Genomic DNA, 16742 nt, shown 5'->3' with positions numbered 1-16742 from the left:
TGAGCTTCCATCACTATGATGACCACTGTGATGACCACACCGCCCATTTCACACTGGGTGTGATTTTTTAAATATTACTCTTACAGATTTTGTCAAAATATCATGCAAATCGGTACACATTATCTCTATAGTCATGTGATCAAGACGGATTTTTCATATTCCTTTCAGATTGGCTAAGATTGGTTTCCAAAGTTTGCAGGTGTGGCCCGTTTTGAACAAAATGCCTCAAATCATGAAAATGCCATGAAACTTTGTACGCACATTCCCATAACTCTTGAAACGTAGGTCATACAATCAAAATATATTTTCCCTTTGGATCATTACGGAACTCACCAAATAAGCCACACCCATTTCCGTGTTTTCTTTGCAAAACAGTTTTTGCTACTACTCCTACCGATTTTGTCCAAACATCACTCAAATTGGTACACATTATCTCTGTAGTCATGTGATCAAGAAGTATCTGACACATGTTTCAGATTATATTCCCATTGACTACGATTGGCTTTCAAAGTATGCTGGAGGGGCCCGTTTTGCACGACATGCTAGCACCGTTGGACCGATCGGCGGGAAACTTTGCACACACACTCCCAGCAGGCCAAGGAAGAATCTCCACCAATGTTTCCCCCCAAATCGGCCAGTCATAGCTCCACTATGAGACAGAATTTTGCCAAGCACATTCTTTATTACTACTCCTACAGACATTGGTATACATTATCTCTGTAGTTATGTGATCAAGATGTATCTGTCACATTTCTTATATTCCATAACGATTGACAATGATTTTCTTCCAAAGTTTGTGGGGGTCTGTTTTGCATAAAATGCCACACATCATAAATGCAGCCCCCGATTGCTGGGAAACTTTGCACACACATTCCCACTAAGCCGAGGAAGAACCTCCTTCCCAAATTCTTCAAATCTCCTCATGGTGGTACTTCAACAGTCCACTTCATGTTTTGGCCTATAACTATTGAACCGTAGGTCGTAAGATCAACATCTTTTTCCCCCTGGATTCAAGGTATAGACCCTGTTTGTGCCAGATTGCATTTTCTACCGTTTTTCTTCAAAACACACTTTTTACTTTAGATTTTGTCCAAAACTCACACAAATCAGTACATTTCTATCTATATCTCTGGGGTCATTTGATCAAGATGTATGAGTCAGATTTTTAGATCCCATTCCAATTGGCTATGACTGCCTTCCAAAGTTTGCAGGCACATGGGTAGGCAACCCGGCCTGGCAGAGACCTGTGCTCAGAAGAGCACACTTTTCTAGTTCAGTCTACATTAGGCTAATTTATCCGTGCGTGTGTTAAGCCCTGCAAGCAAAGTCTAGAGTAGAGGCTGTGCTGTTCATTACACACAACTGGAAATGTTGGTGTTAGAGGAAAGGCCATGAGTCACCAACGTCAGCAGGGGACATCCTGCAGGGGGCAAGAATACACTCAGCTAGATTTATTGCAATCTGCCCACATGAATTAAAGCAAAATAAAAGTCCTAATTTAACGTCTACTCTAGCTTTTGTGAGCACCCCAGACAGTTTTGAAGTTGCTTGATTCCGTATTTAGATATTTGATATTCATGTATTAGAAGGACGATATCAGTCACCAATCTTTCTCATGGTTAAAATGGAGTTTGAAGTTACAATGAGTTTGTATGGGGGGGGGGGGGGGGTCTGATCAAATGAATATCAAATATCTAAATACTGAATCAAGCAACTTAAAACTGTCCGGGGTGCTCACAAAAGCCAGAGTAGACGTTAAAATTACCCCAAACATGTTTGAAAGTGAAATATCCCTTTAAGCCTAATCTATACTTAGAAGAAGGACGACAGTGCCACTTGCTGGCAAGAAATCATTTACAAGATAACAATGATGTGATGTGATTAGCTTGTACTTCAGTTCTTGTTGGAAGCGATACCGTCCTGCGATGGAGTATGAATTAAGCTTTACAGCAATCTGAACCTCATTGAAATTCTAAATGTTTGTCAATAGATAGGATAGAATGTTTGGATAGACAGAAAGCATGATTCAAACATCCTGATTTCATGTCAACAAACTATCATCTGAATACAGATTACCAAATATAACGTAATCAATTATTTAAAAAAAAAAACTGGTGAGTGTTAAAAAACGTATATATTTTTTTAAATAGCCGATCTACAAGTTCACAGCATGTCGTATAGATCGACAAGCTCACAAGGTGTTGCAATACAAGGTGTTGTGAGCTTGTATTGTTTGTTGTGAGCTTAGCTGAAGTATAAAATATGGCTTATGTGATTAAAGCATGAGAAGGCTTTTTGCTTGTTTTGTTCGGCAAAACTAGCAAAAAGCTATAATGTTGACTCATTCTTCATCATCCATAAATGAACTGCACCCACAGGAATGTTGATACTTCAATTCCACTTGTTTCTGTTCACTTGCTAAACTTCAAGACTATCCAGTCGAAACGTTTGTTTCTGCATTTTAATAAATCTATTTTGCATCGAGGCTACGAGCTGTGCGGCCTCCTCCTTTTTTATAAGTTATATTTCTACCGTGGTCAGCACCTCTTCAATACTGGTGTGCGCTCCTTCTCCTGTGTTTGCCTAAAATTAAATCCATCCACCAGTACAAAATGAGAATTATAAAAAACAGTTCATTTCGCAAACAAAACACTAAATATTGGTTTTAGGAAGACTGTTGGCTTGTGGGTGTGTGTAAGCTTAGGAAAAAAGTCTTAAGTCTAGACATTTTAAATTCAATCTTCCTCCATCCACTAAGTCACTTAATTTACCTCTTCACTTCAACAAATTATAAACGGGGTGATAAGAATGCCGGTGCCAAGTAATCAAGCAATCATTTTACATTTGAGGGTCATCAAGCAGGCAAAGAGGACGGACATGTTCATTTGGGACGGGTCCTGAATTAACCACCGTTGTGCGATTTAATTTCCTGTCCACTTACTGCAGACCATTAAATTACAGAGTTTGTAGGGTTTCCATAGGGATCTTTATCACAGTTCCACAGCCAAAACGTCACAATCCTGGTTTGACAGATATTATTATTTAGAGTTTTAAAAAGGTCCTTTATCCATTAAAACTCACCATGTAATAATTTAAAAACACATGGAACGGTAGTTGTTTTCCCTTTAAGGGATAGTTTGAGGAATTCTGGAGGAAAAGCCCAACGGTACATCCTTTAAATGTATTCAGTGCTTCCTCTTCTTACGTGGGGTTGGGCAGGTCAAACACCAGCGGCGGGTTCATGGGCATGTAGCCTGCTGTACAGGTACAGGAGTTGATGTAGGTGGTACAACTGTCAGTCATTATACCATAACCTGGAAATGAAGAGACGGACGGACACAGGACCCACAGACAAGCAGACCAACAGTTCATATTAACATCATGAGATGAGATGGCTGTCACAGAGTGAAAGATACGAGGTGTGAGTCGATGTGTAAAGGGCCATTCGCACTGAGCACTATAACTATAATGAAAACTATATCGTTCACCATTGCATTTTTTGTATAGTTGGTGTGAACTCTGCCATTCACTTGACTTAGAGAACAATTTTTAATAAAAGAAATTGTCATAGTTATAGTTACTGAGTAGTGCTCAGTGTGAATGTGTGTGTGTGTGTGTGCGCGCGTGCGCGTGTGTGTGTCCTACCCTCGTGCACCCCTCCAAAGGTGTGGAGTTTTGGTTGTACTCTTCGCTGCAGTGTGTTTAGCAGATCAATGCAACCCACTCGCTTCAGATCCCTGGGGACCCAGTCCCTGAAGCCTAATACACATACAAATACACATGATAATAACAACAAATTAAAAGATTATCATGTTATTCCTCCCTAATGCTGTTAATGCATTGGCGTTCCATAGGCTGAAAGTAGCCAGGCTACCTGAGTGCAGAATGTAACATTGCAGAGATACCATGATTTGTGATAATAAACTGTTTCCATTCATCCCTGTCTACAACACCACAAACCAAAAAAAAGTGTGTGTGTGTGTGTGTGTGTGTGTGTGTGTGTGTGTGTGTGTGTGTGTGTGTGTGTGTGTGTGTGTGTGTGTGTGTGTGTGTGTGTGTGTGTGTGTTCTACCCAGAGGAGGTGTGTGTGTGAGCAGGATGTCAATTCCATCAGGTATGAGGTCCCACTTTTCCAACAAAGGTTGTCCTCTGGGGAGGTTGAAGGCCCAGCCATTATACCACGGAGACCTGATGGGGGAGGGGGGGGGCATGGGAGAAAGGCAGAGATTGAGTGTGTGATCAGTTTAATTCAAATGAATTCAATGTTACAATAATGCCAAATCACAACAAGTTGTCTCAAAATACTTTATAGAGCAGAGAGACCCATCGTCTCCCCCTTGAGCAATCATCTGGCAAGGAAAAACTCCCCTAGAAGAAACCTCGAGCAGAACCAGGTTCTGGGTGGGCGACCATCTTAGATTATTTCATTTCCATTCTTTTGTGTCTTTATTGCATGCAGGTCTGGAAACACCTGCTTTAAATTAAAACGGTATCCCTCGTTGATGCTGGTGTTTGTTTTTATAATGAATTAGATAGGCGCTAGAATGTTCAGGTAGCTACAAGAAGTGAAAGTAATATGGAAATAACAAACCAGTGTGGCATGCTGCAGTGATAGAAACCAAACTGACACGTACAGGTCTGTAGCTCCAACAGTGTACAAATGGTAACAAATGGACATGGTCATCAACTTTTTTTCTGTTATCAGCGATTTCTGACGCTGATAACAGACTATGAAATGCTAAGCACGGATAACAACATCTTGTAACAAAAACAGCCTGGTCATGAGGGCCAGTGTGAATCTTTACTGATATAGTGAGTAGATCCAACCTAGTGGTTGTGGTTTATGATTCAACTGTTCGGCAGTGGGGGCAGCAGTGGCTCAGGGGCGGCCGGAAGAGAGATCCCGGGCTCCCCCAGAGTTAGTGTCAAAGTGTCCTTGAGCAAGACTCTGAACCCCTAATTGCTCCCGATGAGCAAGTTAGTGCCTTGCATGGTTTCCTCCACCATCGGTGTATGAATATGTGTGTGAATGGGTGAATGTAATGCACAATCTATGTAAAGCGCTTTGGATAAAAGCGCTATATAAAATGCACCATTTACTATTTACCATTTAACTGTTCAAGAATGTATTTGGTCTATTAACATTTGTATTAACACTCATAGGAATTTGTCTACTAATCAGTTAGCAGGCAATCTGTCAAATTGATTGTGCTGCATACAATCAGTTATAGACTGTCATAATTATAAGGTTATATCTAGAGTTTTCAAGAGCCAACCCCTTGGTCGAACACAATCTAGTCTCCCGTGGTCGGACTACTATTCAATCTCCGAATACTCTGGAACTACACCTCCTGAAAGTCGAGAAAGGAAGCTGTCATCTGTTCGTCATTTCCGTTCACGAAAATATATTTTAAAATATATTTAAAATATATATTTTCATTTTCATTTCTGCTAAGCACCAAGCTATCACATGCTTTGAATAATTGCTATCATATGCTTTGAATAATTTGATTTACAGTAGGATGCATGTATGCGACCGCAAAGACGAGACGGAAGCCGGGGGGGAGGCGGGACATCCGCTTTACCGCTGATCATTTTCAGCGCTTCCGTGCTCCAGACTGTATGTATTTGAAAAATGGTGGGAGGCAAGAGTCAGGCTCGCGAGACTATCTACGACCAAACTGACCAATGAATGGGCTCTGAGGGGATAGCCATGTCTCACCAGGGCGTGCCATATATTCGGAACCCTCTGACGGTGACCTCAGAGTCCTGCAGATACACGCAGTTGGTCAGCAGACCCTTGGCCTCATCGAAGTCGGCGGGGTGCAGCTTGGACACTGAGGGGAAGCGGTAATAGTCCTGGCGCACCAGTTCACACAGGAAGGACGGGTCAAAGGTCAACTCATGGTTTCCTGCTATGACGATCTTAGATTCATAGGGAAGGCTTCCTAACAGGAGAGAGGGAGAGGAGAGGACAGATGAATGAGAAGTTAGTCAGTTAGAAAAGTTATCATATGGAAAAGCTTGGAGGAGAGAGACAGAAGAGGAGAGGAGAGGATTTATTGATTTGCACAACAGGAAACATATACATATACATAGTATACTACAGTACTTCTTTCCTAGGAAAGATGACAGAATATTGTTGTGCTGGTGAGGTAAGAAACCCTAGGAGGCCTTATAAGAGAACCTCACCATTTACATTACAATTAGAATGTATTAATGTCTAAAAACAAAAAAAACACCAAAGAACATTCTGAGCAGAAAAGACAAAAAAAAAAAGACAAAACAAAGACATGACGCTAAGAGAGGAGATTGAGTGGTGTAATCAATACTTCATTTATATGCAAAAAAAGGATGTGTAAATGGATACTTTAATACAGTATATAATTATAAAATAGGCATGGTTAAAAAAAAAATTGTACTTCAATGAATGTATGCTGTACGTGCGTGCGTGCGTTACCTAGCCAGTCGTTGAACTTGCGGACTTCAGAGGGCAGGCCCAGCTCTGTGAAGTCTCCACTGTGCAACAGAACGTCTCCGTACGGCATGGGGATCCCGTCTGTTCTGGAGTGGGTGTCTGACATGCACACAAAGCGTGTGTGGCCTGGAGGTTTGGGGGATTCATGGTCCAGTGGCTCCACCCTGAGGAAGGAACGGACAAAGACAGGAAGAGAAACTAGTGGTTTGTATTTTTCCTTTATTTTGTTCCTTCTCTTCTTTTTCTAGGACTGAGGGTGTGTGTGTGTGCGTGTGTGCGTGTGTGCATGTGTGTGTGTGTGTGTGTGTGTGTGTGTGTGTGTGTGTGTGTGTGTGTGTGTGTGTGTGTGTGTGTGTGTGTTAGGGTTGCTATCGATTCTTTTCATAGCGATTATTCTATTGATTACTTTTTTCTTTTTTACTTTCCTTTTTTATAAATCAATGAATCAATGAACTCAGGAGAAAACAGGTCTCCTGCACAAGTGCTGACATTTTGCAATACCACCTGTCAACCAACAATTGTCAAAACCACAGGATACAAATGTATCAATAGAAAATCAGGGAGGCCAAAAACAACCTCCGCCAATACAGACTAGTCAAAGTAACATTTTATTCACCAAAAAAACGTTACATAGTGTAGCTTTAATGCTGTGTGTGCTTACTCACATATGAACAGCCGGAGGCTGGAAGCGGTTGTGGTTGATGTTGTAGTAAGTGAAGGCCTGGGAGGGGTCAGAGCTCAGCTCATCCACACTCACCGACACCTTATCCTGGTTCTTCTGGGACCCATAGTCTGCCTCAGGCTCCTGGTCCTCTGATGCTGAAAGCATGTGATGAGAGCTGTGAGTCTCTCATTTTATGTTGCAGCACATGCCCTCATGAAGGGCTGTAATGACCATGACCTTAGACTAATCGTCTAATTGACGATTAGCTGTCATACAAATAATTGCGATTATTACATTTGTTTGCCATTTAGGCTTGGTAAACAAAAATTGCACAGAGCGGATTTGACATAAAAGAAGTGACTGACAATGACCGGTACGAATAAGCAAAATAAATAAAGTGCTATGGCCAAAATAGCCCAATTTCCTTAATTCTTTAAAAATGTGTGAAAATGTTTAAACATTTCTGAACATTTCTAAATCACTGCAGCCCAGGGACACGATGAAGTGCCATTGGGCCGTGGTTACTTTCATTGTACATTAAAGAGGTGGTGCCATGGTTTTGCACTTTTTCTGTTTTTCATGTGTCTATGAGGTTGATAGAACTTTATTAAGCCCCCTGGTGGTGTTTTTATGGTGTTTTATGTCTTCTCTGACTATTTTGAGTTTCTAAAAACCTTGAGGGTCAAACGTGCCAATAGAGAAACAGCGGTTTAGTGACATAGTAAAAACATACCCTCCCCCTCATTATCATAACACAACAGGTGTGGGCATGAGGAGGAGGAGGGACTAGGACAGGTGGGTGGTGGTAAGGTGGTGGAGGAGGTGCTAAGGTGAGAACCAGGTATACTTAATGAACTGGAGGCGTGTCCACATAAAAACATAATTTTAACAATTTCTGTACACTTTTTTGAGAAAAATCTTCCTCCTAGTACCTAGTATAACCATAATACCTGATGATTATGTTTTTGGGGGGGGGGGGGGGGGGGGGGGGAATCACTGAAAATCACGGCACCCTGTCTTTAAAGATATGAAGGATGCTTGTAATGTTTCTTTAAGGATAAGGATTCCACGAACATTAAGAGGAAATGTACATATTCAGTGTTGTTTTCAACATGCCATTCATTAATTCATAGTTTTGAGGCCTAACTAATCTACAATGTATGACAAATAGCTCATTATAAGTTGAGTACTACTACTACCCACATACTCTAGGCAAGAAACATGTTTTGGTAAACTCCTTATGTGATTCATATTGATTCCTTCTTTCCCACTGCTTTTCATAGAGCGTGGTGCTTTTCCATTGAATTGTCAATGCCAAAATATCCATGTACCTGGTCTGATGTGTGGGATTTAACATTAGGAAGTGATGCATTTACTCATACATTTAAGTTGTGTCAATGGATTTGTGTCATCATAGATATACGTGAACAGTGGAGTATCAACCTATGGCACCGCCAACCTGTCAGTTTACAAACTAGCTGATCATGCCAGCTTTGCTGACTCCCACTAATGTCCAGTCCAATGTACTGACCTTGGCTGTAGGGCTGGGGCAGAGGAGAGGGCTGGGCCCTGCTCCTGAGGGCCATCCTCATGGATTCAATTCAGTAGCATCGCAACCTGCAGACCAGTGGCACCTTGGTGACATCCTCCTGACATGCTCACAAACACAAACATACATTTAACTCTTGCAATCTTTTACTCAACAAACTCACTGGCTTGCATTATTTTACACACACACACACACACACACACACACACACACACACACACACACACACACACACACACACACACACACACACACACACACACACACACACACACACACACACACACACACACACACACACACACACACACACACACACACACACACAATTCCCTCTCACTGTCACCTTTGTTTACTCACAGACACACATGCAAACACCACTTTCACTGAGCTCAGCACATATAACAAAGACATACAAAAATACATCAGCTAATAGTTGAGATAAGATTTGATAGTCATTCCAATGCTCCTGCTTGATCATTACGTATACCGTATGTATACGAATAATTTAGTTTTAAGACAATGGACAAACAGACTTAAAGAATTAAATTAAATCCTAATATTGATATTCTATAATTTATTAGCCCCTCAACAGTATTACTACACATACATGACAGCATTGTTAACTGGAGTCTATGTGCAAACAACATTATTAGGACAATAATTACTCTAAAGACCTAAACAAAACCTCCTGGGAAACATAATTGTACAGAGAGAGGGTGAGTTCTTCCTCATCCTGATCTGCAAAACCTTGGCTTGGACCTAGAGACTTTCAGAGAATTCTTTTATCGAGTCTGACATTTGTGTATCTCTGACACAAATGTCAGACTCAATCAAATAAATCTCCAAGTCCAAGGCTACTGGTCCATATTGCCTCCTCCTGATAAGCGTATATCGTAATTCAATTGTAACGACATGATAACTACATAATCCAGTGGTCCGGGGACCACCAGTGGTCCTTGAGGGGGTTCGTCCCCAGCTAAATGATGGAGAGTTGGTTTCATTTTTTTTAAAATATTCAAAATTAAAATATAATTATTGTTAAAGGTAGGGTAAGTGATATTTTTGGGTTAAAACAAAACGTATTTTGTTAAAAGGTTAAAGCACTATTCTGATAGTAATCATTGAGAGTGTTTGTTCAGTAACAGGAGTCTCCCCGTCTCTCCAGCTCTTTCATAAACAGAAAATACATTTTCCGTGGGTGTCAAAATCTCAGCCAATCAGGAGAAAGTACCCATTTTTAAGCTTCATTTTATAGTGTTCCAGTTCCAATTTTGTCTGCTCATTTCTTAGTGTCATCACTTCAAATTTCACTTGTTTAATCTATATCCTGATTGAGTTCTCTATCCTGATTGGATAAAATTGGAAATGAAACTGAAACTGAAACGAAAATGCATTTTCTGTTTTATAAAGAGCTGGAGAGACAAGGAGACTCCTTTTACTGAACAACCACTCTATAGCAATGAGTACTATCAGAATATAGAGCTATTTAACACTTATTTTAACCAAAGAAAATCACTTACCCTACCTTTAAACATCTGCATTACTTAATTAAATCAATGTTATTTTTATCAACATTTGCCTGTTATCTCTCCTATTGGTACCACATCAATACAGCATGGAATTGTGGACAAAATCTTATCCAACGACAACAAATTCTATTAAGTCTTGGGTCTGAGAGTTTAAATCTCATCAAATGGTGGTCTGTGACTCAAATGCCGAATAAATAATGGACCTAGATATGAAAAAGGTTGAAAACCACTGACATAATCCAACATAACCTACTGTATCCAACATAACCTACATAACCTACTGTATGTGGATGCTCTCCTGCACCGCATCGTCCTTACCAGGCAGCAGATCATCTATCTCTCTGCTTTTTTGACAAGGCTCATCAACTGTCGGTAGATAAAGACAACGCAGTCTTGTTTGCTGTTCGCGTAATGATGCAAAAGACTGTCTAAATTAATAATAACAGCCCCCGTTTTGGTTTGTGTTGTCTTTTTTTGGCACAGAAAATAAGCTGTGGCCTTTTTGGGCTTCCGTAGTCGCGCATGACAAAAAGAACAGATCTACAAGCTACCAACGCGTCACGATCGGGTCGCAGTGCGACGCGTTGTAAGTTTGTAAATCTGTTCTTTTTGGCAAGGGACGCCCTCTGCTACCGGCCTCCGACTTCCGGTACGTGGCTTTCAAAATAAGACAGATTCTTTAGCCACTTAAACCCCAACATCCGTATCGTGGGGAAAGCTTTCGCTGAAAATAACAGATGTACAAGCTTGTCGATCGGCTATTTTCAGCAAAAGCTTTCCCCACATTAACAGAAAACGGAAAAAACACTTTGTAAACAGATTGGACAACTATTAACAGAAAAAAACTGGGCATACATAACACGCCTTTGTGGGCCTACCTCTAAACCAACTGTTACCTAATATCCTTAAAGGTAGGAAAGTGATATTGTTTTGTTAAAATAAGTGTAAAATAGCTCTATATTTGACAGGATCTCCCTAGCCTCTCCAGCTCTCCAGTGGACAGAAAATGTATTTTTAGGTCGGGAATCGGGATACCAATTTTATCAGGAGGGAGAACTCACACAGGATAAACATGTGACGTCACGTGAGTAAAACAATACAATAATGAGCTGACAAAATTGCAACTGGAACACTTACACAATACAATTGAAGCTTATAATTGGGTACTCTCTCCTGATTGGCTGAAATTGGCAACCCGCCTGTATTTTCTGTTATTTTAGAGCTGGAAAGACAGGGATACCCATGTTACTGAACAAATACTCTAGGCTAGCAATACTTTAACCTTTTAACAATAGCTTAATTTTGTTGTCTGCCTCCTACACTATATTTTTTATATATTTGCCATTTTGCTGTTATGAAGTTCTAGGTTAGGCAGCAGGAATAATACAAAGCCACTAGAGGTCACTGTAATCATTTTTAGGCCATTCTACTGAAACGTTCACATTTTTTACCTGGATTGTTATAGGGTCCAAATGGATTGTTCATTCACAGGTGTCCTCCACCTCCTCCTCCTCCTCCTCCTCCTCCTCCTCTTTCTTCTTCTTCTTCTTTATTTTGTGTTACTTTGGAATAAATAATAGCAAGAAACCTCACAGAACTACAACACTTATTTGGACAAAAGTTTATTTAACAGTTTACTGCCTTTAACTGTGGCTCTACAACACCCTTTAATCAATCTGGGAACCCATCGTCAAATAAAAAGGAAAAACAGCGCCCTAATAAACTGAAATCACTAGAGGCAGGATAGATTGACAAATAAAAGCAGATATTTAGAAATAGACATAGATGATTTAAACGCAGAAAGAGAGGGAAGAGAGGGTTAAACTAAGGATAGGAGATGTAGATGGTAGATGTAAGGTGGCGGAAGATTGTTTTGCTGGTACTGTATGTACATCAGGGATTAATTGTAGCAGCCTTGGTGTTCTTAGCATGGCAAGAACTTTGTTCCCTTTGTACAGCAATTCCCTTTCCCTAGTCAGAGGTATAGGTGTGACGTTACTATAGCTAAAAGAATAGACATTTAGTAACACTGGTACTGTCCTTTAATGCTTTGATGTCAGTTTGAGCATACACGTGTTTGTGTAGTGAATTACACTCTAGTGTAATGAGATATTGTTAATGTGGGCGTGTGTGTTTGAGGGTGTGTGTGTGTGTGTGTGTGTGTGTGTGTGTGTGTGTGTGTGTGTGTGTGTGTGTGTGTGTGTGTGTGTGTGTGTGTGTGTGTGTGTGTGTGCGCGTGCATGCGTGCGTGCGTGCGTGTGTGTGAGACAGAGTGTGCTATTGTCCTGATTTGAGTCCATTCAAGTGCATTTCGAGTCCAATCCTCCAAGCAATTTATTTACTAAAATAAAATATGCTGCTGAAATTTCACACACATGATAGATGCACACACACCGAGGCAAAACACCAAAAGAAGAGTCTTATTTGAACTATTAAAGCCTAATTTATACTCCATAGAACTACATAGAACTTTTGCTTGCCTAAAATAACTGATCTTCAAGAAGATTTATTAGGCAAGATAGATTCTAATCTTATAAATGTATTAAAAATATATATATTATACAAGTTTTAGATCTGACTCTAAGGTTTCTCCACCAGCAGTGGCCAGCAATGGCTGAGAGGGAGACAGGAACCAGAAGAGAAACAGATCCTGAGAGAAAGTACGGGCAAGCAACCACTACTACACGCCACTGACGCCAGGCCCTGACGTTGAAGAGAGGGAAGATACAGGGAACGAGCTGGGGGAGGCAGAAAGGACAGCCCAAAGCCATGTTGGATGGAGAAGAGTCGTAGATGGCCTATGCTCGATGCCACAAGCTCCCCTTAAAGGGATAGTTCACCCCCAAAAAGAAAATTTTTGTATCGATTTGTCACTCCATGGAGACTTGAATTAATGGATACTTTTTAGTTTTTGTCGCATTCCTAAGCCAATAATTTGATGACCGGCAGCGGGACACAAAGAGTCTCCTTTGTGTCTCCTACTGGAACCGCTGCCTATACCGGTCCGCTGGTCATCAAAAAATTGGCTTAGGAATACGATGAAAACTAAGAAATATCCATGAATTCAAGTCTCCATGGGGTGAATAATAGATAGAAAAAAAGAAATTTTTGGGGTGAGCTATCCCTTTAACATAAGCAGAACACAACCTGGCAGTTTAGCATAATATACCATCTAATCATTGTAAAGCGCTTTGGATAAAGGCTATATAAAATGCACCATTTACCATCTACAAAAGAGCATATGTGGGTTTGTACCAAGAGAAAAACGTTTTAAAAATGTGCATGGGTTCATGGAAAACCTGTTTCTGAACCTCCACTGATCTCAGGCTCTGAGATGCTAAAAAGGAACCCCATATCGGAGCTCCAATCCTTCTAAACATTTGTGTGTGAATTTGAAGTAGCACTTGAGGACCCAGCCCTCCAACCTGACCACACAGCCTGGCCTCTATCAATGGACGTATTAATTGAAATGTATAAACACCCAGCAAAGCCGCTTTTCTAATTTTCTTTTCTCCAATTCCCTGCTTTCTCTAATCTCTAAATCAAATGTGCCGAAAGCTTCCACTAGGATTGGGAATGGTTTAAATTCAGCCTCAAATGAATGGCATCATTATGAGGCTTTGATTTGAAGCGGACTTGTATTGTTTTGGGTCTGTTGGAGTGAATAATTATACATCTCAGAGCATTTGAAAAGATAAACATAATTCCAGCATTCATAGACTACAGAGAGACTTTAAGTGTTATTACAAAAGATTATGCCAGTACTTGGAAATGGAGCAAAAGCAAGTACGGGGGAGTGGGTACGCTTGGGACACTTTTGTATCGACACAAAATAACCTTCCATTACTTACAGACTACTTGAACAATAATGACGATTATATGATCCCTGAACAGATACAGGCCTCTGCTAACAATTTGTCAAGCTGTTAAATGTAGCCACAAGGAGTGCATTTCCCCAAAGTTCTGCAGTTGACAGTTGGGACAGTGGGTAGGGGCAGGTGGGACACGGACATCTTGTTCTGAGCTTAAAACAAAAACATATATATATATGTGTAAACTGTTTATATTTTAATACATTACTGAGATATGGAATTTGGCTAGCTGACTTCCAACTTTTCAATTCAGTAGGCACCTGAGCTCAAAGTGTTTATCAAAGGCTATGTAACCTACTGTAGCCTAATCAGTAGCTACAATATGAGAGTAAGAAGAGGCTTTGCACATTCAAGATATGTTTACAAGTTGAAATGTAGGCCTATATGAAGTTCATGCATTGATGTTGTTTTTTTTACCTGTAGGCCTTTTAATTCAACATAACAGTCTAATCCTTTATAGATTGCTAGTGGCTTAGCCTACTTATTTAGCTAGCTAGCACTGACAGCTAACTATAGCAGCTTATGACTGGAAGTTGCAGGTTCGCTGTGCTAATAATGAAATTAACTAGTTAGTTAGTAGGCTAATCATGTTTAAGTGAATGTATAAAATTATATACATTACTTTCAGACATATTTCACTTGGGGTGAAAAATATCATGTAGGCCTAATGCACTGGTCATTTAAGGAAAGACACCATAAGTAATTTGAAGCCTTAAGTATCATGATCTTGAATAAATAAGACATTTGAGATGAGAGGTGCCAACAATGACTTACCTGTTATCGCCAGGTTTCTGGGCAATAGCTATATAGATCCAGCACCCATGGCTTACATCGGCTATTGTCGTCGACCCAGCACCCATGGTGGATACATCAGATCCAGTAGGTCTATGTAATACTACGGTAGTTTCATTGAGAAGTTTATCATTCAATTGTGCACATATCAAGAGACACTTCTGTCTGAACAAAAAAAGAAAGTTTTTTCTCACATTCAGTTTTAGACCATCAATGCCAAGCAGATATTGATCACCATTCTCCATTATGGATGGAGTCCAGCCACATATGAGAATGAAAATGTAAAAGAGATGGTAAAGAAATGTGGTAGAAATGTATTGCAGATTGAAAATGTAATTTTGTAAAAATAGCCGATCTACATGCTCTTGTAGATCTAGAGCTTGTACTTGATCTAGAGATTTGTTGTAGATGGGAAAAAAGCAGAGGGAACCCCGGTCAATGAAGTATATGATTTAAGTGGTTAAGTGACAGAAGTGGACAACTACCTAACCAATGTGAATAATGTGTTAAACGTACACCTCGACTGGCCCTTGGCCTGGGGTCCTTACAGATGGAATTTTACTATATGTTTACATTCCCCAATTTACATGTTAGAACAAAAATAACAGTAACACAGTGTGCGAGATTACTATTTGTTGCAGTTTACAATACCTACAGTACATATATTGTTCCGTTTAAAATGTTTGTGGTATGTGATATTTGAACAATGTTATCCAGTGTTGTTAAGACTGTATAAAATGAAGTCTATATCTAATACAGTATGTACTAGTGTTTAAATTCTACTGTATACTGAACTTCAGCTTCACTAATTTTTCCATGCTGTACTGTATGAGAACTAGCCACCTGTTTTTCAGAGATTTCACATAGTTCTAATCTAAATAGGTGTCCCTGAATGTCCAAAGAACCTGTTCTGCCTGACACCAGAGGAAGATAAGATTATATAAGATTTCATTAAAAATACAGTTTATTTTTCCAGCACTATCCCCTAAAACTAGATAAGCCGACTATTTTAACTTGAGTCATGTAAGGTCCACACACACCACACGCACACACACACACACACACACACACACACACACACACACACACACACACACACACACACACACACACACACACACACACACACACACACACACACAATCTACGTTCAACACATTTCAACAAGGTAGATTATGAAATATGTAAATATTATTATTTACATTTGTGGCCCACAAAAGCATTAAGTTTTACATCCGATCGTAGAAGAAAACTGTGGTGTTGTTCTCCAATGGCTGAAGAGCTGTAAAAGTGTGCGTGCATGCGTGCGTGTGCGTGCATGTGTGTGTAAATGAGAGCGAGAAAGAGAGAGACATAAGTTCCTTGTTTAGCACCTAATGCTATTTATTAATTAAGTCACATTTACTGAACTGGATTGTAGGTGTTTGTTGGTGTTTATTTGCATATTGTCCTTATTGTTATTGCTGTTATCAATGGAATTGTTTTCTGAGGATTCCAAGTTGCTCTACTTTACTTGTGTCCTGTAGGTGCAGATTGCATAAGTCATGTGGTTAATTGGTTTTATGGCAATATACATTTTGGCCTGTTTTTAGGCTCTAGTTGGACTGGAAATTGTCGCTTGCTAAAATTGCTTTTTTTAAAGCATTTGACAGTGGGGCTGATGCTGCTTGGTCAAGTACATCTGACCTTTGAAACCTTTGCATTGAAAAAACGGGGTGGCAACGGGTGGCATTTCATCAACAACGTGTGAATATGGTCTATGAGGACAGCTGGAGAACAGGGCAGCTCACCTGACTGTGTATATAAACCAGGGGTCCAGGTGAAGTCCTCTCATCGACAGGATCACACAGCAACT

At 40.2% G+C, this 16742-nt stretch overlaps 1 protein-coding gene across 1 annotated transcript; it reads right to left on the bottom strand.

The window, feature by feature from the left end:
* Window positions 1-1731: 1731 nt before the first annotated feature.
* Window positions 1732-10692, bottom strand: LOC308092041 (metallophosphoesterase MPPED2-like). Its single transcript, XM_080437831.1, has 8 exons — window positions 10542-10692; window positions 8674-8791; window positions 7144-7297; window positions 6461-6642; window positions 5723-5948; window positions 4073-4188; window positions 3646-3759; window positions 1732-3314 (listed from the first exon to the last, which is right to left on the bottom strand). The coding sequence occupies exons 2-8, from the start codon at window positions 8732-8734 to the stop codon at window positions 3202-3204; spliced, it is 966 nt and encodes a 321-aa protein (XP_080293957.1). The 5' UTR covers window positions 8735-8791; window positions 10542-10692; the 3' UTR covers window positions 1732-3201.
* Window positions 10693-16742: the final 6050 nt, after the last annotated feature.

The sequence above is a fragment of the Gymnoscopelus braueri genome, assembly GCF_963280865.1.
Source record: "Gymnoscopelus braueri genome assembly, chromosome: 9".
Classification (NCBI taxonomy): domain Eukaryota; kingdom Metazoa; phylum Chordata; class Actinopteri; order Myctophiformes; family Myctophidae; genus Gymnoscopelus; species Gymnoscopelus braueri.
Note: the sequence above shows the minus strand (reverse complement) of the source record. Positions and strands in the feature narration are given on the sequence as shown.